General features: G+C 49.7%; 1 protein-coding gene across 2 annotated transcripts; it reads right to left on the reverse strand.

Annotated features, from left to right (window-relative positions):
• Nucleotides 1-429: 429 nt before the first annotated feature.
• Nucleotides 430-20,329, reverse strand: mllt11 (MLLT11 transcription factor 7 cofactor). 2 transcript variants are annotated; one of them, XM_060820739.1, is made up of 2 exons: nucleotides 20,285-20,329; nucleotides 430-778 (listed from the first exon to the last, which is right to left on the reverse strand). In XM_060820739.1, the coding sequence occupies exon 2, from the start codon at nucleotides 769-771 to the stop codon at nucleotides 517-519; it is 255 nt and encodes an 84-aa protein (XP_060676722.1). In that variant the 5' UTR covers nucleotides 772-778; nucleotides 20,285-20,329; the 3' UTR covers nucleotides 430-516. The 2 variants fall into 2 exon arrangements, with proteins under 2 accessions (XP_060676722.1, XP_060676721.1); XM_060820738.1 differs by lacking the exon at nucleotides 20,285-20,329 and adding an exon at nucleotides 16,020-16,192.
• Between the last annotated feature and the right edge of the window lie 1,196 nt (nucleotides 20,330-21,525).

Here is a 21,525-nt window from a genome sequence, read left to right on the forward strand (position 1 = left end):
GCACTATGGGACAATTTAGCATGGCCAACCCACCCTAACCTGCACATGTTTGGACTTTGGGAGGAAACCGGACCACCTGGGGGAAACCAACAGACATACGGTTGAAGGAAAGGGTATGGAGAATGTGGAAACTCCACAGAGACAGTCGCCCGAGGGTGGAATCGAACCCAGGACTCTGGCGCTGTGAGGCAGGAGTGCTAACTATTGAGCTGCTGGGCCGCCTCCTGGCATTGGGCAGGTGCAACGGAAATGATGGGACAGTCCCGGAAAAGAGCCAGCGTACGGACAGAGGGCCAAATGGCCTCCTCCTGCTCTGCTTCGTCCCGACAGGAAGCTGAACAACTGAGCAGTGGAGGACGTTACACGCGGTGTGTTTTGAAGGGGCGATTGAAGGTGACAGGGACGCGTCGGCAGTAAAGCAAGCGACTCTTTCACACGTTCACAGTAAAACTTTATGGATTCCGGGAAACAATACATTAACAACTCATTCGCGGCGGCATTCAACGGAGCGCTGACTCAGAGCAGTTCCAAGTCGAGGCCACTGAAACTGGCGATGGGTTCCCGCCAAAAGTTGAAGGTGTTGTACTGGGCCAGTGTTCCGTCCTCGTCCTCCTCCTCCGTGTCCCATGAGTTGCGAGGCGTACTCTGGCCCCCGGCGCCAGACTCGGGCACGTCGAGCCCCAGCACCTCGATCTCGGAGATGTCCACCACGGGGATGGGGGTCCTCCAGAAGAGAAAGGAGTCAAACTGGCTGTTCAGGACGTCCAGCATCTTTGCACTGAAAAACAGGAAGTTAGGGGAGCGGGAATTGAGGGTGCGGGGTGGGGGGAGTGGGGGTGGAATTCACTCATAGTCAGTGGTTCAGGCAATACACTCACACCAAACGTCAACCTTACAGAACCGGCTTCGCTCTTGGACCCTAGGAGATAGGAGCAGAGTGAGGTCATTCAGCCCATCAAGTCTCCTCCGCCATTCATTGAGATCACGGCCAACCTGATCACCCTCAACTCCCACCTTCACCCCATAACCTTTGGTCCCCTTCCTGATGAAAATTCTCAGCCTTGAATATACTCAGTGACTCAGGCTCCCTGTGGTAGAGATTTCCACACGTACACTCCCCTCAGAGAGAAGCCATTCCCTCCTCATCACTCTCTTCAGCGGGCCACCCCTTACACTGAGATGATGCCCCTCTGCTCCCAGACTCTCCCACACAAGGAGAGACAACCTCTCCACGTCTCCCCTGAAAATTCTTGTCTGTTTCTCAGGTTGCCGCTCATCCTTCTAAGTCCCAATCAGTACAGGCCCCAAACCTACTCAACCTCTCCATCCCCAGGATCAGCTGGGTGAACCTCCTCCATCTTTCCTTAGATCAGGGCACCAGAATGGTTGTGGGGGTTGCAAACAAGCACTCAGGGAGCAGTATACTGTAAAGAAGAGATTTGCATTTATATATAAAGCACTCGATTTACCATGGCAACAACTTAGCTGATGCGACAGAGACTCACAGGCTCATTCTGGGAAATTGAGACCGGCGCATGCATTGTAGCTCTGGTTGGGGGGGGGGGGGGCGGTGGAGTGTCATGAGGGGGAAGTGCTAATCACAAGGCCCTATCTGCCCTCTGTACTGGATGCAAACGATAAGACCACCATTGAAGGAGTGTGAAAATAGACAAGCCCCCTGGGCCGGATGGGATCTATCCTAGGATCCTCTGGGAAGTAAGGGAAGAGATTGCCGAGCCTTTGGCGTTGATCTTCAAATCATCATTGTCTACAGGAATAGTGCCTGAGGACTGGAGGATAGCAAATGTGGTTCCCCTGTTCAAGAAGGGGAGTAGAGACAATCCTGGTAATTACAGACCAGTGAGTCTCACTTCAGTTGTTGGTGAAGTGTTGGAAAAGGTTATAAGAGATAGGATTTATAACCATCTAGAAAAGAATAATCTGATTAGGGACAGTCAGCACGGTTTTGTGAAGGGTAGGTCATGCCTAAAGAATCTTAGTGAGTTTTATGACAAAGTGACCAAACAGGTAGATGAGAGTAAACCGGTTGATGTGGTGTATATGGATTTCAGCAAGGCGTTCGATAAGGTTCCCCACAGTAGGCTATTGTACAAGATGTGGAGGAATGGGATTGTGGGAGATATAGCAGTTTGGATCAGTAATTGGCTTGCTGAAAGAAAACAGAGGGTTGTAGATGATGGAACATGTTCATCTTGGTGTCCAGTTAATAGCGGCGTACCGCAAGGGTCGGTGTTGGGTCCACTGCTGTTCGTCATTTTTATAAATGACCTGGATGAGGGCTTAGAAGGGTGGCTTAGTATATTTGCGGGCAACACTAAGGTCGGTGGAGTTGTGGATAGTGATGAAGGATGTAGTAGGTTGCAGAGAGACATAGATATGATGCAGAGCTGAGCTGAGAGGTGGCAAATGGAGTTTAATGTGGACAAGTATGAGGTGATATACTTTGGACGGAGTAATCGGAATGCAAAGTACTGGCCTAATGGTAAGATTCTTGGGAGTGCCGATGAGCAGAGAGATCACGGTGTCCATGTACACAGATCCCTGAAAGTTGCCACCCAGATTGACAGGGTTGTTAAGAAGGCAGACAGTGTGTTGGCCTTTATTAATAGAGGGATTGAGTTCTGGAACCAGGAGGTTATGCTGCAGCTGTACAAAGCTCTGGTACGGCCACACTTGGAGTATTGTATACAGTTCTGGTCACCGCATTATAAGAAGGATGTGGAAGCTTTGGAAAGGGTGCAGAGGAGATTTACCAGGATGTTGCCTGGTATGGAGGGGTGGTCTTACAAGGAAAGGCTGAGGGACCTGAGGCTGTTTTTGTTAGAGAGAAGAAGGTTGAGAGGTGACTTAATAGAGAGAGACAAGATAATCAGAGGGTTAGAGAGGGTGGACAGGGAGAGCCTTTTTCCAAGTATGGGGATGGCAAACACGAGGAGACACAACTTTAAAATGAGGGGAGATAGGTATAAGACAGATGTCAGAGGTAGTTTCTTTACTCAGAGAGTAGTAAGGGGATGGAATGCTTTGCCTGCAACGGTAGTAGATTCACCAAGTTTAAGTGCATTAAGTCGTCATTGGTCAGGCATATGGGCGTACATGGAATAGTGTAGGTGGGATGGGCTTCAGATTGGTATGACAGGGTGGCAACATCGAGGGCCGAAGGGCCTGTACTGGGCTGTAATGTTCTATAGGTAAAAACGAGGTAAGATGAAGGGCTTTTGCCCGAAACGTCGATTTCGCTGCTCCTTGGATGCTGCCTGAACTGCTGTGCTCTTCTAGCACCACTGATCCAGAATGTAATGTCCTATGTTCTATAAGAGGGGAAGATATAGGTGTTTGGAGTGGGTGGGAGGGAGGTGAGTGGGCCCTCCCCCCCCCCCCCCCCCCCCCCCCAAGATCCTGCAGCCTATATTCATCTGCAAAGTATGTTACCTCAGAGTACAACAGGATCTTGATCAGATGGGCAAACGGGCCGAGAAGTGGCAGATGGAGTTTAATTTAGATAAATGCGAGGTGCTGCATTTTGGAAAGGTGAACCTTAGCAGGACTTATACTCTTAATGGTTAGGTCCTGGGGAGTGTGGCTGAACAATGACACCTTGAAGTACAGGTTCATAGCTCCTGGAGTCGCATGTAGATAGGATAGTGAAGAAGGAGTTTGGTATGCTTTCCTTTATTGGTTAGAGCATTGAGTACAGGAGTTAGGGGGACATGTTGTGCCTGTACAGGACATTGGTTAGGCCACTGTTGGAATATTGTGTGCAATTTTGCTATAGGAAGGATGTTGTGAAAGTTGAAAGGGTTCAGAAAAAATGTTGCCAGGGTTAGAGCGCTTGAGCTATAGGGAGAGGCTGAAAAGACTGGAGCTGTTTTCCCTGGAGCGTCGGAGGCTGAGGGGTGACCTTTTTAAGGTTTATAAAATCATAAGGGGCGTGGAGAGAGTGAATACACAAGGTCTTTTCCCTGGGGTGGAGGAGATCAGAACTACATGGCATAGGTTTAGGGTGAGAGGGGAAAGATTTAAAGGGACCTTAGGAGCGACATTTTCTTGCAGAGGGTGGTACGTGTATGGAATGAGTTGCCAGAGGAAGTGGTGGAGGCTTTTAAATTACAATATCTAAAAGGCATCTGGATGGATATGAAATAGGAAGGGTTTTGTGAGATATGGGCTAAGTACTGGCAAATGGGCCTAGATTAATTTCGGATATCTGGTTTGCATGGACGAGTTGGAATGAAGGGTCTGTTTTCCGTGTTGTACATCTCCATGATTCTGTGATTCTATGTGCAGGATAAGGTGGGTTGGCCTTCTAAATTACCCACAGTGCCCAGGGATGTGCAGGTTAGGGTGGAGTGGCCATGCTAAATTGTCCCATAGTGCCCAGGGATGAGCAGGTTAGGGTGGATTAGCCATGCTAAATTGTCCCATAGTGCCCAGGGATGTGCAGGTTAGGGTGGATTGGCCATGCTAAATTGTCCCATAGTGCTCAGGGATGTGCAGGTTAGCGTGGATCGGCCATGTTAAATTGTCCCATAGCATCCAGGGATGTGCAGGCTAGGGTGGATTGGCCATGGTAAATTGTCCCATAATGTCCAGGGATGTGCAGGTTAGGGTGGGTTGGCCATGATAAATTGCCCTGTAGTGTCCAGGGATGTGCAGGTTAGGGTGGATCGGCCATGTTAAATTGTCCCATAGCATCCAGGGATGTGCAGGCTAGGGTGGATTGGCCATGATAAATTGTCCCATAATGTCCAGGGATGTGCAGGTTAGGGTGGGTTGGCCATGATAAATTGCCCTGTAGTGTCCAGGGATGTGCAGGTTAGGGTGGATCGGCCATGCTAAATTGTCCCATAGCGTCCAGGGATGTGCAGGCTAGGGTGGATTGGCCATGGGAAATTGTCCCATAGTGCTCAGGGATGTACAGGTTAGGGTGGATTAGCCATGGGAAATGCAGAATGACAGGGATAGTGGGGTGGGTCCAAGTGGGGTGCTCTCTGAATGATCATTATGGACTCGGTGGGATGAAAATGGGATTTGGAATCGTGTCTCACCTTGGCCTAGGCTTGCTTTTGGATTCATAGACCAGTCATGTTGCCCCGAAGCCCCCACTTATACAGGTCTTCTGGAATAATCTCAAAGGGGATCGGGCAGAAAGCAGGAACAGGGGACTGATTTGGATGGTCAGCCATGATAGTATTGAGGGGCAGAGTGGGTTCGAAGGGAAGAATGGCCTACTCCTGTTAACTATGATTCTATTACCAGGACTTGAGGACCCCGATAATGGTCGGCCTGGCAACACCAGGACTGAGAAATTAAATAACGATGACTCACTCACTCCCATTGAATTATTTGTTGTCTTTTATTCTCTGCAGATACTCCCATATTTTTCAGTAGTTATGTTCTTTTCTCTGTTTTGAAATCATTTTCCTCTGCACGGCTCCTACCTTGGGAATTCTGCAGGAAGAATGGCAGTGCAGCGCAATTCCTTTGATAAGGAATTATTTATTTCTGATGTAAAGCAGGAACAATGCTGATTGTATGAACTGGCCAGTGTCCAGGCAAAACCACCAGCTGGGGTCCCCTTCGCTTGCCAGGGTTCAGCAGAGAGATCCGGCCTCAGCATTGCGAACCCTGGTCATCTGGGATCGTAGCACGCAAAACAGGCCATTCGGACCCCCTGTGTGCACCAGCTTTCCTCCCAACGGCATCTTCATTACCTCCCCTTCACCCGATCCTTCTATCTATCTCCTGCACCCCCTTCCCATGCAATATATCTCTGCTAATTGTGGAAGCAACTCCTCCCGTTCTCCCATTCTCCCTCCAACTCCCCGTGGCAGCGATTCCCCCCATTCTCCCCCCACTCCCCGTGGGAGCGAGTCCCCCATTCTCCCCCCACTCCCTGTGGGAGCGAGTCCCCATTCTCCCGCCACTCCCCGTGGGAGCGAGTACCCCGTTCTCCCGCCACTCCCCGTGGGAGCGAGTACCCCGTTCTCCCGCCACTCCCCGTGGGAGCGAGTACCCCGTTCTCCCGCCACTCCCCGTGGGAGCGAGTACCCCGTTCTCCCGCCACTCCCCGTGGGAGCGAGTACCCCGTTCTCCCGCCACTCCCCGTGGGAGCGAGTCCCCATTCTCCCCCCACTCCCCGTGGGAGCGAGTACCCCGTTCTCCCCCCACTCCCCGTGGGAGCGAGTCCCCCATTCTCCCCCCACTCCCTGTGGGAGCGAGTCCCCCATTCTCCCTCCAACTCCCCGTGGCAGCGATTCCCCCCGTTCTCCCCCCACTTCCCGTGGGAGCGAGTCCCCCATTACTCCCCCCACTCCCCGTGGGAGCGAGTACCCCGTTCTCCCACCTCTCCCCGTGGGAGCGAGTACCCCGTTCTCCCACCTCTCCCCGTGGGAGCGAGTCCCCATTATTCCCCCAACTCCCCATGGGAGCGAGTCCCCCACTCTTCATGGGATTGTGCCCGCCCCATTCTCTGACTTAATGGTGGTGGATGTGCCAATTGGCCCACTCCCCGGTTTGGTCTGCTTCCCCACACCGTACTTTATCATGGTGGGGAAGCCACACTGTAGCAGAAGTACATCCCAATAATCATTCACCACTATCTCCCTGCCTCCCCCACCCATTGCCGAGTGGAAGTGTATTTGAATGCAGAGCTCTTTTCTCGGTCTCACTGCATTTAGATATAAACAGGATGAGAACACGCCTGGAGTATTGTCTGATTTAGTGCAACAAAGGTTGGCCTAACTAATTCCTGAGACTGAGAGATTGCCTTATTAGGAAAGACCAGATCAACTGGATCTCTGCTCTCTGGAGATCAGTGGGACGAGATGGGATCTCAAAATGGATTCCCTACAGGTTCTGAGGAAGGGTCATTATCGGAGTCCAAACATGGGACTGCTTTCTCCACCTCAGGCCTGTTTCATTTCTCCAACGTTTTCAGAATTCTGACCAGACGTGATGGGACAGATGTCATACAGCACAGAAACAGGCCCTTTACTCCAAACTGGCCAGATTTCCCAAACTAAACTAGTCCCACCTTGCCTGCCCGTACCCCTTGAAACCTTTCCTAATCTTTTAAATGTTGTAACTATACCCACACCCACCATCTCCTCTGGCTGCTCATTCCACACACGCACACACACGGTCCTCTGGGTGAAAACATTGTCTCTCGGGTCCTTTATGATGACGTCCCCCAGACGGTGGGGGGAGTTTTGAATCAGGGCCACTGTCCCACACCATGGGGCTGAGATAAGGGGAAATGTCTTCACTCAGAAAGTGTGGGGGAACCTTTGGAAATCTCTGCCACAGAATTTCAGCCATTGAATATATTCAAGATGGTGATGGAGGGAAAGGTATGGTGCAGGTGAATAGTAGATTCCCTATAGTATGGAAGCAGGCCATTTGGCCCAACACTGACCCTCTGAAGAGTAACCTACCCTCTACTTACCCCTGACCAATTCACCTAACACTATGGGCAATTCAGCATGGCCAATTCACCTGACCTGCACATCCTTGGACTGTGGGGGGAAACCCAACACAGACACGGGGAGAATGTGCACACTGCACACAGACAATCACCCAAGGCAGGAATCGAACCCAGGTCCCTGGTGCTGTGAGGCAGCAGTGCTAACTCACTGAGTCACCATGCCTCCTGATCTCAGCAAAGGCTTTGAAATCCTGACTGACTTCCCACATGCTCAGAAAGTGAAATGAGGCAGATGTGCCTTATAAAAGGTTACAGATCTGTGCTGGGAAAAGAAATTCTGACAAAGGAGAATAAAAATGTGGATGGTCAGCCTTCTGTATTTGCAGCAAGCAGTTGTCAGTCCCAATAATACATTTGTGACTCAGTCACTGGTCAGGATTTGGATTTGGCATCTCTGCCAGGGCAATGCCAGATGGTGCCCTCATTACATTGGGGGAAGCGACATCTGTCTCTCATGGGTCTGAATTTTACAATGTGAAAATAGGACCATGAAAAATGAAACTGGAGTAGGCCATTCGGCCCCCTCGAGCCTGTTCAACATTCAATAGGATCGTGATCTTTCCTGCCCTTTATCCCTGTAACCCTTGATTTCCAACTGGTGACAAAGTGGGCGGCACGGTGGCACAGTGGTTAGCACTGCTGCCTCGCAGCGCCAGAGATCCGGGTTCAATTCCCGCCTCAGGCGACTGACTGTGTGGAGTTTGCACGTTCTCCCCGTGTCTGTGTGGGTTTCCTCTGGGTGCTCCGGTTTCCTCCCACAGTCCAAAGATGTGCAAGTCAGGTGAATTGGCCATGCTAAATTGCCCATAGTGTTAGCTAAGGGGTAAATGTAGGGGTATGGGTGGGTTGCGCTTCGGCGGGTCGGTGTGGACTTGTTGGGCCGAAGGGCCTGTTTCCACACTGTAAGTAATCTAAGTAATCTATCTCAGCCTTAAATACACAGGGTCAGAGATCACACAGGTTATCGTCCACCCATTTATTTGAAATCATAAGCTGACAAAGGAGCTACGCTCCAGAGCTTGTGATTTCTAATAAACCTGTTGGACGATAACCTGGTGTCATGTGACTTCTGACCTTGTCCACCCGAGTGCAACACCAGCACCTCCACATCTTCAATATACACAAGGACTTCGCCCCCCATAGCTCTCTGTGACAAGGACTTCCAAAGACTCTCAACCGTCTGAGAAAGAAATTCCTCCTCATCTCAGTCTCAAATTGGTGCCCCTTTGTTGTGAGAGTGTGCCCTCTGGTCCTAGACCCTCCCGTGAGGGGAAAGGTCTTCTCAGCATTGACCCTGTCAAGCCCCTTAAGAATCGGGGTGGCACGGTGGCTCAGTGGTTAGCACGACTGCCTCACAGCGCCAGGGACCTGGGTTCAGCTCCTGCCTCAGGCACCTGTCTGCGTGGAGTTTGCACATTCTCCCCGTGTCTGCGTGGGTTTCCTCCAAGTGCTCCGGTTTCCTCCCACAATCCAAAAATGTGCAGGTCGGGTGAATTGGCTGTGCTAAATTACCCAATAGTGCTAGGTGCATTAGTCAGGGGTAAATATAGAGTAGGGAAGTGGGTCTGGGTGGGGTTACTCTTCAGAGGGTCAGTGTGGACTTGTTGGGCCGAATGGCCTGTTTCTATACTGTAGGGAATCTCATCTCCATAACCGTTGATTCCCTTACTGATTAATCTGGTATGTCCCTTTGTGAGAAAGGGTATTCGAATCCAAATATCCGCTTCTGTGATTAGGTTTTGCAAATCTGCATATGAAGCAGCTGGGTGCATTTCATTCTATGACGATACAAACATATAAACTATTGATTCAGACCAAATCAATTATTGACACTTAAAAAGACAATCTTTATAAATTTCTTTCTGTCATAGGATCCAGTGAATAAAAGTGCTGAACTAACATCATGCCTCACAATAAGATGATTAGATTGGATTCCCTACAGTGTGGAAACAGGCCCTTCGGCCCAACAAGTCCACACCAACCCTCCGGAGAGTAACCCACCCAGACCCATTTCCCTCTGACTAATGCACCTAACACTGCAGGCAATTTGGCATGGCCAATTCACCCTGACCTGCACATCCTTTATTAAACCTAGTTCCTCTAGCTTTGGACTACTCCAACCTGTGGGAAAAAGACCCAGGTTATTCATCTTATCCATGTCCCTCATGATTGTAAGGTGACCCCCCTCAACCCCTGACGCTCCTGGGAAAGTAGTCTCAGCCTCTCCCTCCGACTCCAGCAACATCGTTGCAAATTTTTCTGCACCCTCTCAAGTTTAAGAACATCTTTCCTATAGCAGAGAGGACCTAGAGCACCCGGAGGAAACCCAGCGTGGGTTGGGGTTATTTCTGAAGTATATTTGTATTCTTATCCACATTAATGCTGAAAATGTGTTGCTGGTTAAAGCACAGCAGGTCAGGCAGCATCCAAGGAACAGGAAATTCGACATTTCGGGCATAAGCCCTTCATCAGAATGAGGAAAGTGTGTCCAGCAGGCTAAGATAAAAGGTAGGGAGGAGGGACTTGAGGGATGGAGATGTGATAGGTGGAAGGAGGTCAAGGTGAGGGTGATAGGCCGGAGTGGGGTGGGGGCGGAGAGGTCAGGAAGAAGATTGCAGGTTAGGAGGGCGGTGCTGAGTTCGAGGGAATCGACTGAGACAAGGTGGGGGGAGGGGAAATGAGGAAACTGGAGAAGTCTGAGTTCATCCCGTGTGGTTGGAGGGTTCCCAGGCGGAAGATGAGGCGCTCTTCCTCCAACCGTCGTGTTATGTTCTGGCGATGGAGGAGTCCAAGGACCTGCATGTCCTTGGGGGAGTGGGAGGGGGAGTTAAAGTGTTGAGCCATGGGGTGGTTGGGTTGGTTGGTCCGGGCGTCCCAGAGGTGTTCCCTGAAGCGTTCCGTAAGTAGGTGGCCCGTCTCCCCAATATAGAGGAGGCCAACAGACTTTATCCACATTAGTACCTATCTGGAAGCAGTCTTCACTTTCCACAGCTGCTTAGAATGAAGAATTTTGTCAATGGTTTGGAAAATTACAAATATATCTCCATGATTTAAGAAGGCATTCGGATAGGAACTTCAATGGGAAAGGTTTGGAGGGATATGGGCCAAGCGCAGGCAATTGGGACTGGTTTCGTCTGGAAAACTTGGTCAGTGTGGATGTATTGCACTGAAGGGTCTGTATAGCTATTGCACACCTTCATTGGTCAGTGCGTTGAGTATGGGAGTTGAGATGTCACACGTTGCGGCTGTACAGGACATTGATAAGGCCACTTCTGGGATACTGCGTTCAATTCTGGTCTCTCTCTGCTATAGGAAAGATGTTCTTGAACTTGAGAGGGTGCAGAAAGATTTGCAACGATGTTGCTGGGGTTGGAGGGAGAGGCTGAGACTACTTTCCCAGGAACATCAGGGGTTGGGGGGGGGGGGGGGGGAAGGGGAGGGGGCGACCTTACAATCATGAGGGGCATGGATAGGATGAATAACCCCAGTTGGAGTAGTCCAAAGCTAGAGGAACTAGGTTTAATAAAACCAAACTGCAGATGCTGGAAATCATTAACAAAAACAGAAATTGCTGGAAAAGTTCAGCATTCGTGGAGACAAATCACAGTTCGTGATTCGAGTCCAGTGATCCTTCCTCAGAACGCCTTAGGTATAGGTTTAAGGTGAGAGAGGAAAGATTTTAAAAGGACCAGAGGATTGTGTGTGTATGGAATGAACTACCAAAGGTGGGTACCGTCGGAGAGTCAGTGCTGAGGGAGTGGGTGCTGTCAGAGGGTCAGTGCTGAGGGACCGGGTGCTGTCAGAGGGTCAGTGCTGAGGGAGCACGTACTGTGGGAGGGTCAATGCTGAGGGAGCAGACAATGTCAGAGGGTCAGTGCTGAGGGAGTGCTGCACTGTCGAAGGGTCAGCACTGAGGTAGCGCCACACTGTCAGAAATCAGCACTAAGAGAACAGGCACTGTCAGAGGGTTAGCACTGAGGGAGCGGGCACCATCGGAGGGTCAGTGCTGAGGTAGCGTCACACTGTCAGAGAGTCAGCGCTAAGGGAACAGGCACTGTCAGAGGGTTAGCACTGAGGGAGCAGGCATTGTTGGACGGTTAGTGCTGAGGGAGCGGACACTGTCAGAAGGTCAACGCTGAGGGACTCTGCACTGTTGGATAGTAATGCTGAAGAAATGCCGCACTGTAGGAGGTGCCATCTTTTGGATATCACGTAAGCCTCTGAGGAAGAGATCAAGAATTACTCCCCCCTGCCTCCCCCCAATACCCCTGATCCTGGTGTGAGCTGACATCTCCCCTCAATATAATCCAAGTGAAAAGACTTTTGATTGGCCAGGAATGGTGGGTTGCTAAACCAGTGGAAGGAGGCTGGGGCCTAGCTCTGGTCAACAGGGAGCCTTCCACCATCTTCTCTTTCTCCCAATCCTTTGGTGGGCTGCAGATATTGCTGGCAAGATCATGTTTGTTGACCATTAACCGAGTGGTGGGCCAACGCTGGAAGGTGGTTAAGAGACAACCCCATCGCTGTCTGGGGTCTGGAGTCATGGGTAAGAATGGCAGATTCCTCTTCCCAGTTAGTGAACCCATTGGGGTCTTTAACCACAGTCGATAGCTGTCATCATGGTCACCATCACCGAGACTAGTTTCACAGCTATTTTCCAATTGTTATTTCCTGGACCGAATGGGGGTTGAATCTGGATCTCTTGGGCCAGAGGTTGACTCACTACCACTGCACCACAAGAGGCCTAAAGCCTAGCTTTATCATTATTTTTCCTAGGAGAAAGTGAGGTCTGCAGATACTGGCGATCAGAGCTGAAAATGTGTTGCTGGAAAAGCGCAGCAGGTCAGGCAGCATCCAAGGAACAGGAAATTCGACATTTCGGGCATAAGCCCTTCATCAGGAAGGGCTTTCCTGATGAAGGGCTTATGCCCGAAACGTTGAATTTCCTGTTCCTTGGATGCTGCCTGACCTGCTGCGCTTTTCCAGCAACACATTTTCAGCCATTATGTTTCCTAACCAGCTTGTTCAGAGGTTCCTGATGAAGGGCTTATTCTCCTGCTCCTCGGATGCTGCCTGACCTGCTGTGCTTTTCCAGCACCACACTCACAATACTGTTCAGTGGTTATGACATGCCTCAAGAATACAGGGGAGTTGAACTGAGGCCTCTTAGGCCAGAGGTAGGGGCATTGTCACTGCACCCACTGGAGACAGAGATTGTGTTTACAGGGTGATCATTGTATCTGCGGAATTGGCTTCCAAGGTTTCAGTTATCCACGGTTTGCCGCGGCCTGAAAATGGTTCTAGAACCATGAACCGGGGGCTGCCAATGAGGTAATTTTTCCATTTAAAAGAGTGGGGTTCGCCACTATCCATGTTTTGTTCATCCACGTTAGGCCTGAGATGTATCCCCTGTGGATACGAGGTTGGGGGTGGGGTGGGGTGGGGAGCTACAGCATATTTTTTCTTCTACCTAGAAGTAACTGCAAGAACTTCCCATCATGATTGCGATGGGAGAGGAGTTAGATATACATATAGAATCCCTACAGTGTGGAAACAGGCCCTTCAGCCCAACAGGTCCACACTGACCCTCTGAACAGTAACCCACCCAGACCCATTCCCCTCTGCTCTACATTTACCCCAGACCTATTACACCTAACCTACACATCCCTGAACACTATGGGCAATTTAGCATGACCAATTCACCCTAACCTGCACATAGAGTCATAGAGATGTACAGTGTGGAAACAGACCCTTTGGTCCAACCCGTCCATGCCGACCAGATATCCCAACCCATTCTAGTCCCACCTGCCAGCACCCGGCCCATATCCCTCCAAACCCTTCCTATTCATATACCCATCCAAATGCCTCTTAAATGTTGCAATTGTACCAGCCTCCACCACTCCCTCTGGCAGCTCATTCCATACACGTACCACCCTCTGTGTGAAAAAGTTGCCCCTTAGGTCTCTTTTATATTTTTCCCCTCTCACCATAAACCTATGCCCTCTAGTTCTGGACCCCCCGACCCCAGGGAAAAGACTATTTACCCTATCCATGCCCCTCATAATTTTGTAAACCACTATGAGGTCACCCCTCAGCCTCCGACGCTCCAGGGAAAACAGCCCCAGCCTGTTCAGCATTCTGGGAGGAAACCCACACAGACATGGGAGAGGATGTGCAAACTCCACACAGACAGTCACCCGAGACAGGAATTGAACCTGGGTCCCTGGCGCCGTGAGGCAACTGTGCTAACCACTGAGCCACTGTGCCACACCTTAGGGAGAGCGGAAAAGGACTAAACCAAAATGGATTAGATGGGGGGAAATAAGGCACTGTATCCCCATCTACCTAAAGGGGGTTGATGAACACCATGTGCTCCTTCTCCCAGGGATGTAACCACAGAGGGGGAGGACAGATAATCTGCAGTCCACAGCCTGCTGTGTATAGCCAGCCTGGCTAGCCCTCCTCCAATCTGCCCACACCCCTCCCACACCCATCTGTGCTGGATAACCAAAGGAGCGCGGGGCTGAAGTACGACCTAAAACGCAACAAAAGATTCTAAACAGGCGGTCCCAAACGCCTGCTACAAAGAAAGGCTTTGTGTTGCTGATTCTAACTGCGTCAGATGATTCGGTTTCACATTCGGGGCGGCACGGTGGCTCAGTGGTTAGCACTGCTGTCTCACAGCGCCAGGGACCTGGGTTCAACTCTCCGCCTTGGGTGACTGTCTGTGTGGAGTTTTGCACATTCTCCCCGTGCCTGCGTGGGTTTCCTCCACCGTCACAAAGACGTGCAGGTCAGGGTGAATTGGCCATGCTAAATTGCCCGTTGTGTTAGGTGCATTAGTAAGGGGGAATGGGTCTGGGTGGGTTACTCTTCGGAGGGTCAGTGTGGACTGGTTGGGCCGAAGGGCCTGTTTCCACACTGCGGGCAATCCAATCTAATTATCAGTACCTGCCCGCTAATGAAATCTGCCCACTCACGTGCAGAATATTTGAATAGTCAATTACGTTTAATGAGTATTGGGACACCCTGCCTGAGGAAGGACGTTGTGAAACCTGAAAGGGTACAGCAAAGATTTACAAGAAGATTGGAGGGTTTGAGCTGCAGGAAGAGGCTGAACAGGCCGGGGCTATCTTCCTTGGAGCAGGAGGCCGAGGGGGGAGCCTTAAGAGGTTGACATAATCACAAGGAGCATGGGTAGGGTGAAGGGTCAAGGTTCGTTTCACCAGTCCAGAAGTTAGAGGATACATGATTAGGGTGAGAGGGGAAAGATTTAACAGGGACCTGAGCTGCAACTTGTTCACCCAGAGGGTGGTGCGTGTATGGAATGAGCTGCCAGAGGAAGGGGGTGGTGCCCGCAGAGGGTGGTGCGTGTATGGAATGAGCTGCCAGAGGAAGGTGGGGTGCACCCAGAGGGTGGTGCGTGTATGGAATGAGTTGCCAGAGGAAGGGGGGGTGCACGCAGAGGGTGGTGCGTGTATGGAATGAGCTGCCAGAGGAAGTGAGGGGTGGAAGCTAGTACATTTAAAACGTAGCTGGATGGGTATATGAACAGGAAGGGTTTAGAGGGATAAGGGCCAAATGCTGGTAAATGGGACTGGATTAGGTTAGGATATCTGGTCAGCATGGACGAGTTGGACTGAAGGGTCTGTTTCTGTGCTCTACGGCTCTATTCCATATCGATTAATTAGCAAACCGCATTTAATTCATCCTCTGGGCTACCCACTCTCAGCAAGGGATGCTCGATTTAGATCTCGACACACACATCCCAGATTCATCTCTGAAAGGATAACAGAGCTAGGCAGACTGTGTCGTTGGTGGGGTTTTCTCGAAGACCAGCAGAAATGATCCCCACCTTCCCAGCTGATTCTGGGCTGCGAATGCGTTCAGCAGCTGCGGTTTCAGCTCTCAGATTAAATCATCCACCATGCTGAAAATAATTTGGCTAACGTCCCACCCAACACCCCCCCAGCATCCCTTCCTCTCCCCCCGTTGCTCTTCAGCAGTGTCTCGGAGAGTGAATTTACACCGTCTGCGAGATATTACAATGAAAGGTGTGCCCCACCCTAGAGAAGCACTTGCAACAATTCTGCAGCATGTCTGCTGACAAGAGTCTGAGAAAGATGACCTCTTCACTAGCCTCTGACATCTTCCTGAAGAGATGCCCAATTTAGGCCACACATACAGACACAGACAAATCCCAAATCTGTCTCTGAATTCCATTTGACCCAGGAATAGATATAAACAAAAATAGATCAGGGAAATTTGAAGACAATACTCAAAAATATTCCACAAAATAAATATTTTCTTGCTAATATTTCCCGCAGCTAATAAATCAGTACAATTTTTAAAGAAAATGTTTTGAAATGCTGTTTTAAGCATCCACTTTTAAGATGAAAGCCAGTCTTCAGATATACTAAGCGATGACAGCGCAGGTAAATATTAAATATTTGAGGTGTTGCCGGGAGGAAAGTACATAACGATCTGGGAGGAAAATGAGACAGATACTGACCTTATCCGGGAAAAAAAAGTGTCGCTCTCCAGGAGACGCTGCCTTGGACGGCTGAAGGGAGCTCTTTGTATGTGCCTGTGAGGGAGCAGTGTGTGTCTGTGTATGAGAGAGAGAGTCAGCTTTGAGATGCTGTCCCCACCCCCTTCAGGCAGGAGATCTCTCTCTCTACTGCAATGCACCAGATGCTGGCTAGAACAGTTCACGCCTGAGTTATTCCATCAAGCGCAGTTCCCCAGCTGCCTCCCTTTGTCTCCAGCTGCCTCCTCCCTTTCCATTGGATCTCTCCGATGGTCCCAAGGCTCACGCCCAGAGACAATGGAATATGCAGTCCAGCGAGGCAACAGAGTTAGGGCAGAGGCTGCACAGGGCAGACCAGGATGTTTTGGGTGGAGGGAGACGGAATTCAGGTGCAAGGGGCACAATGTTGGAGTGCAGAGTAGGCTTAGAATGCATCTGCTCTGGCAATGAAATGTTCTTCGGTCTTCGTAACAAGTCGGTGTTTGAGCCAGCACTGCATCCCGAAAACGATTTTCAATCATATCCGAACTCCGGGTGAGACACCAAAGCAGCGTCACCCAATTCCTACGGTGCGGAAGGAGGCCGTTTGGCCCCTCATTGCCTGCCCCGGCCCTTCGAGCGAGCATGGTGACCTCCATGCCCGTCCTCTGCCAATTTCCCTCACACTTGCCACGCTCTCTCTACCTAGACGATCGTCCAATGCCCCTCTTGATGCCTCCCTCACATCTCCAGGCAGTGTATTGCTAGGTCCTAAGCCCCTTGTGGTATTACCACTGGACAGCTAATCCAGAGCCCCAGGTAACATGCTGGGGACCTGGGTTTGAACCTCACTTCAGCAGATTGAATTCAATAAAAATTTTGAATCGAGAGTCTAATGATGATCATGAATCCATTGTCGGAAAAAATACCCCATCTTGTTCACTAATGTCCTTCAAGGAAGGAAATTGCCATCCTTACCAGGTCTGGCCTACATGTGACTCCAGACTCCAAACATGTGGTTGAGCCATCACTGCCCTCTGGGCAATTAGGGATGGGTAATAAATGCCGGCCCTTCCAGTGACAGCCACAGAGGCATGACACTGCACAGCACAGAAACAGACCCTTCGGTCCAACTCGTCCATGCCAACCAGATATCCTAAACAAATCTAGTCCCATCTGCCAGCACTTGGCACATATCCCTCTAAACCCTTCCTATTTATGTCTCCATCTAGATGCCTTTTAAATGGGGCAATTGTACCAGCCTCCTCCACTTCCCCTGGCAGCTCATTCCATACACGCACTACCCGCTGCGTGAAAACGTTGCCCCAGGTCCCTTTTAAATCTTTCCCCTCTCACCTTAAACCTGTGCCCTCTAGTTTTGGACTCCCCTACCCTTGGGAAAAAGACAACTCACCCCCAGATAAAAAGCAAAGCGGGTTGTCCGAGTATGAATTTTGTTGGATCTTGCTGTGTACAAATCAGCTGCCCAACGTGATGACAAAGTTCCGCTTCACAAAGTACTTCCTTGGCTTAAGGGTGGCCCAAATGTGAATCGGTACGTCTTCTGTTTTCCAGAATCCAACAAGCCTCCCAGTGTTTAGATTAGATTACTTAGATTAGATTACTTAGATTACTTACAGTGTGGAAACAGGCCCTTCGGCCCAACAAGTCCACACCGACCCGCCGAAGCGCAACCCACCCATTCCCCTACCCCTACATTTACCCCTTACCTAACACTATGGGCAATTTAGCATGGCCAATTCACCTGACCCGCACATCTTTGGACTGTGGGAGGAAACCGGAGCACCCGGAGGAAACCCACGCAGACACGGGGAGAACGTGCAAACTCCACACAGTCAGTCGCCTGAGTCGGGAATTGAACCCGGGTCTCAGGTGCTGTGAGGCAGCAGTGCTAACCACTGTGCCACCGTGCCGCCCAAATGTTGAGACCCCAATGACCCCGCTCGGTGGGGTATTGTCATTTTTGAGTCTCTCTTCCATCTAATACTGCTCGGATGAGGTTGTTCACAAACAACATCTTACCATTGGCTGTAATGGGAAACCTGGGGTCTTCTACCTGGTACATTACCAGGAGGTCGCACATAGAATCATAGAGTCGTGTAGCACGGAAACAGACCCTTCGGCCCAATCAGTCCATGACGATCACAATCCCAAACTAAACTAGTCCCACCTCCCTGCTCCTGGCCCATATCCCTCCAAACCTTTCCTAGTCAAGTACTTATCCAAATGTCTTTTAAACGTTGTAACTGTACCCACTTCCTCAGGAAGTTCATTCCACACACGAACTATCCTCTGTGTAAATAAATTGCCCCTCATGTCCTTTTTAAATCTTTCTCCTCTCACCTTAAAAGTGTGCCCCCCCCAGTCTTGAAATCCCCCACCCCAGGGAAAGGACACCTGCCATTCACCTTATCTATGCCCCTCATGATTTTATAAAGTCACCCCTCCTACTATAAAAGTGCCAGACTATTGAGGCTTTTCTTATAACTCAAACCCTCCATTCCTGGCATCATCCTCTTCCGAACCCTCTCCAGTTTAATAATCTCCTTCCTGTAACAGGGCGACGAGAGCTGGACACAGTTCTCCAGACGAGGCCTCACCAATATCCTGTACGACCCCAACATGGCGTCCCCAACTCCTGTACTCAAAGGTCTAAGCAATGAAGGCAAGCGTGCTAAATGTCTTCTTAACTATCCCATCTATATGAGATGTAAATTTCAAGGAATTATGTACCTGAACTCCTCGGTCTCTCTGTTCCTACAACACTACCCAAGGCCCCAACATTAATTGTACAAGTCCTACCCTTGTTTGTTTTAGTGAAATGCATTTATCCAAGTTGAACTCCATTTGCTACTCCTCAGTCCATTGAACTAGACCTCTTTGTTATCTTAGATAAGCTTCATCACTGTCCACTATACCGCCAATCTTGGTGTCTTACTAACCATGCCTTGTATATCCTCATCTAAATCATTTATATAAATGAGAAATTAAAATGGACCCAGTACTGATCCTTGTGGAATATCGCTGGTCACAGGCCTCCAGTTCGAAAAACAACCTTCCACTCTGTCTCCTGCCAATTTTATACCCAATATGGCCAACTCGCCCTGAATCCTATGTATTCTCACATTACTAGTTCGTCTACCCATGCAGAACCTTGTCAAAGGCTTTACCACAGTCCACGTAGACAATGTCTACCACTCTGCCCTTATCAATCTTCTTGGTTACTTTCTCAAAGAAACTCAGACAGGCTGTGAGACCTGCTCATAAAACCATGCTGAGGTCCGACATGCTTGGAGAAGATCCCAGATCCGTTTGCGATGGTGACCTGAAATGAGCAGGAGGTCCTCCCTTGGGTGCCCCCCCCCCCCCCACCCACCCCCAGAGAATTGGTTTCCACGGAGACAGGGAATCCTTGAAGTCAGGTTGGCCAAGCAAGGGCCATCCCTGCTGTCTCTAGGGCCAACAGCAATGGAATTGTCGATTTATCACAGGGATTGAGCTCCCTCTATTTGTGGACCATGGGCACAAGGAGATGGAAATCACCAGCCTTGGGTACTCTGTATCTAAGGCCATATGATGAGGTGTCTGTCTCTTGACCACTCCAAAGAGCACTACTAATAGCAGCCTTAATGCCTCATAGTAGCGTAACACAACTGACTGCAATGTCAGTAGTCATACTGCCCGCTGTTGGCCAACATGGTTAGCATCAGTCATCACTTGGCCTGGTATTCAATTAGACGTGACTAAAACATACGAGATCCTGAGAGGGTGGGAGGAGGTTTGGAGGGGGTGAGCAGAGTTCTGAACGGGTGAGTGCTGAGCGGACGTTTATCTCTGTTGGGGGATGGCGGGGGAACAGGGAAGTGTACTAAAGAAGGCCTTTCCCCTGTAAGATGGAGATGAGGAGGAATTCCAAGAGTGTATGGAATGTTTTCCTGCAGAGATAGAGCAGGCTGGCTCAGGGAACATATTCAAGGCTGACTTTGACAGAGTTTTGATCAACGAGGGAGCCGTGGGTTATGGGGGGAGGGTGGTGGTGGTGGGGGAAGCAGACAGCTAAGTGGAATGGAGACCACAATCTGATCAGCTGTGAATGTATTTGATGGTGAAACAGGCTCGAGGGCTTGAATGGCCGACTCCTGCTCCTCGTTCTGATGTTCGCACAATCCCGATATTAACATCCCCTCAGCCTAAGATATAATTATAACTTGTGTCGTACTTAAATGTGAAATTCAAAAATGACTCACCCTTGAGGTTTCCAAGGCGACTGCCAGCTCCAATGATGTCACACTGTGATGTCAGCAGATAATAACAGATTAATTATGTCATGGCACATAACAATGGCAACACTGATAATGCTATCGCGCATAACGATGGCAACACTAATGGTGTCATTGCATGTAACGATGGTAACACTAAGATGTCATTTCCTGTAATGATGGCAACGCCAATGATGTCATCACATGTAAATCTGCCAACTCCAATTATATCATCATATGTTCTTGATAGCAATCCTGATGATGTCATCATATAGCAATACTAGTAGTGTCATTGCCTGTAATGATGGCAACATCGATGATGTCATCACACTAACCATAGCAACACTCATTATGTGATCACACATCATGCTGACAATGCAGATGGTATCAGTGTCATGTGATAATGACAGAACGCATGTACCTGCATCATGTGACCATGACTGAACTTGTGATGACAAATGGGGAATGGGAACCTCAGTCTCCTGACTCAGGCAGCAGTATCCTCAGGGGTGAACCACAGCCCCAGTTCCTCTTCAGTTTGCAGGCAGAGTGAGACGGCATGACCTTCCAATTCTGCATTTCCCTGAAGTGCTGTTCCAGTCGTCAATGGATAATGTGAGGATCACTGCCTTCCCCAGCCTCAGCTGGCTAAAGTCCTTTGCTGAACCAACTCGCGTTGCCCCCAATCAGAATAGACCAAGTTTTTAAAAATGATGAAGGGAGATAGCTGAGACTCAGCTGGTAAACTGACTGAACCATTGTAGAAAACATGAAGCACTTGCATTTTCATATCGCCTGTCATGGCTCATGTATTCTTTAAACACTTTACAGCCACCTTCAACAAGTCTCTGTTATAATATAGCAGCCAATTTATACACAGCAACTTCCACAAACAGCAGAGATATTTTTCCAATGAATGCTGCTCTTTAAAACCATCAAGAAGAACAATCCTATTCTCTCTCTCTGAAAATAATATTTTCTTTTACATCCAACTGAGAGGGGCTAATGAGACTTCAGTTTAACATCTCAACTGAAAGATGGCACCCCGACAGTATGCAGCTCCCTCAGTGCTGACCCTCTGACAGTGCAGTGCTCCATCAGCACTGGCCCTCTGATAGCACGGTGCTCCCTCAGCACTAACCCTCAGACAGTGCAGGATTCCTTCAGCACTGACTTTCTGATAGTGCGGTGCTCCCTCAGCACTAACCCTCAGACAGTGCAGGATTCCT

Source organism: Hemiscyllium ocellatum, chromosome 50, assembly GCF_020745735.1.
Source record: "Hemiscyllium ocellatum isolate sHemOce1 chromosome 50, sHemOce1.pat.X.cur, whole genome shotgun sequence".
Lineage (NCBI taxonomy): Eukaryota > Metazoa > Chordata > Chondrichthyes > Orectolobiformes > Hemiscylliidae > Hemiscyllium > Hemiscyllium ocellatum.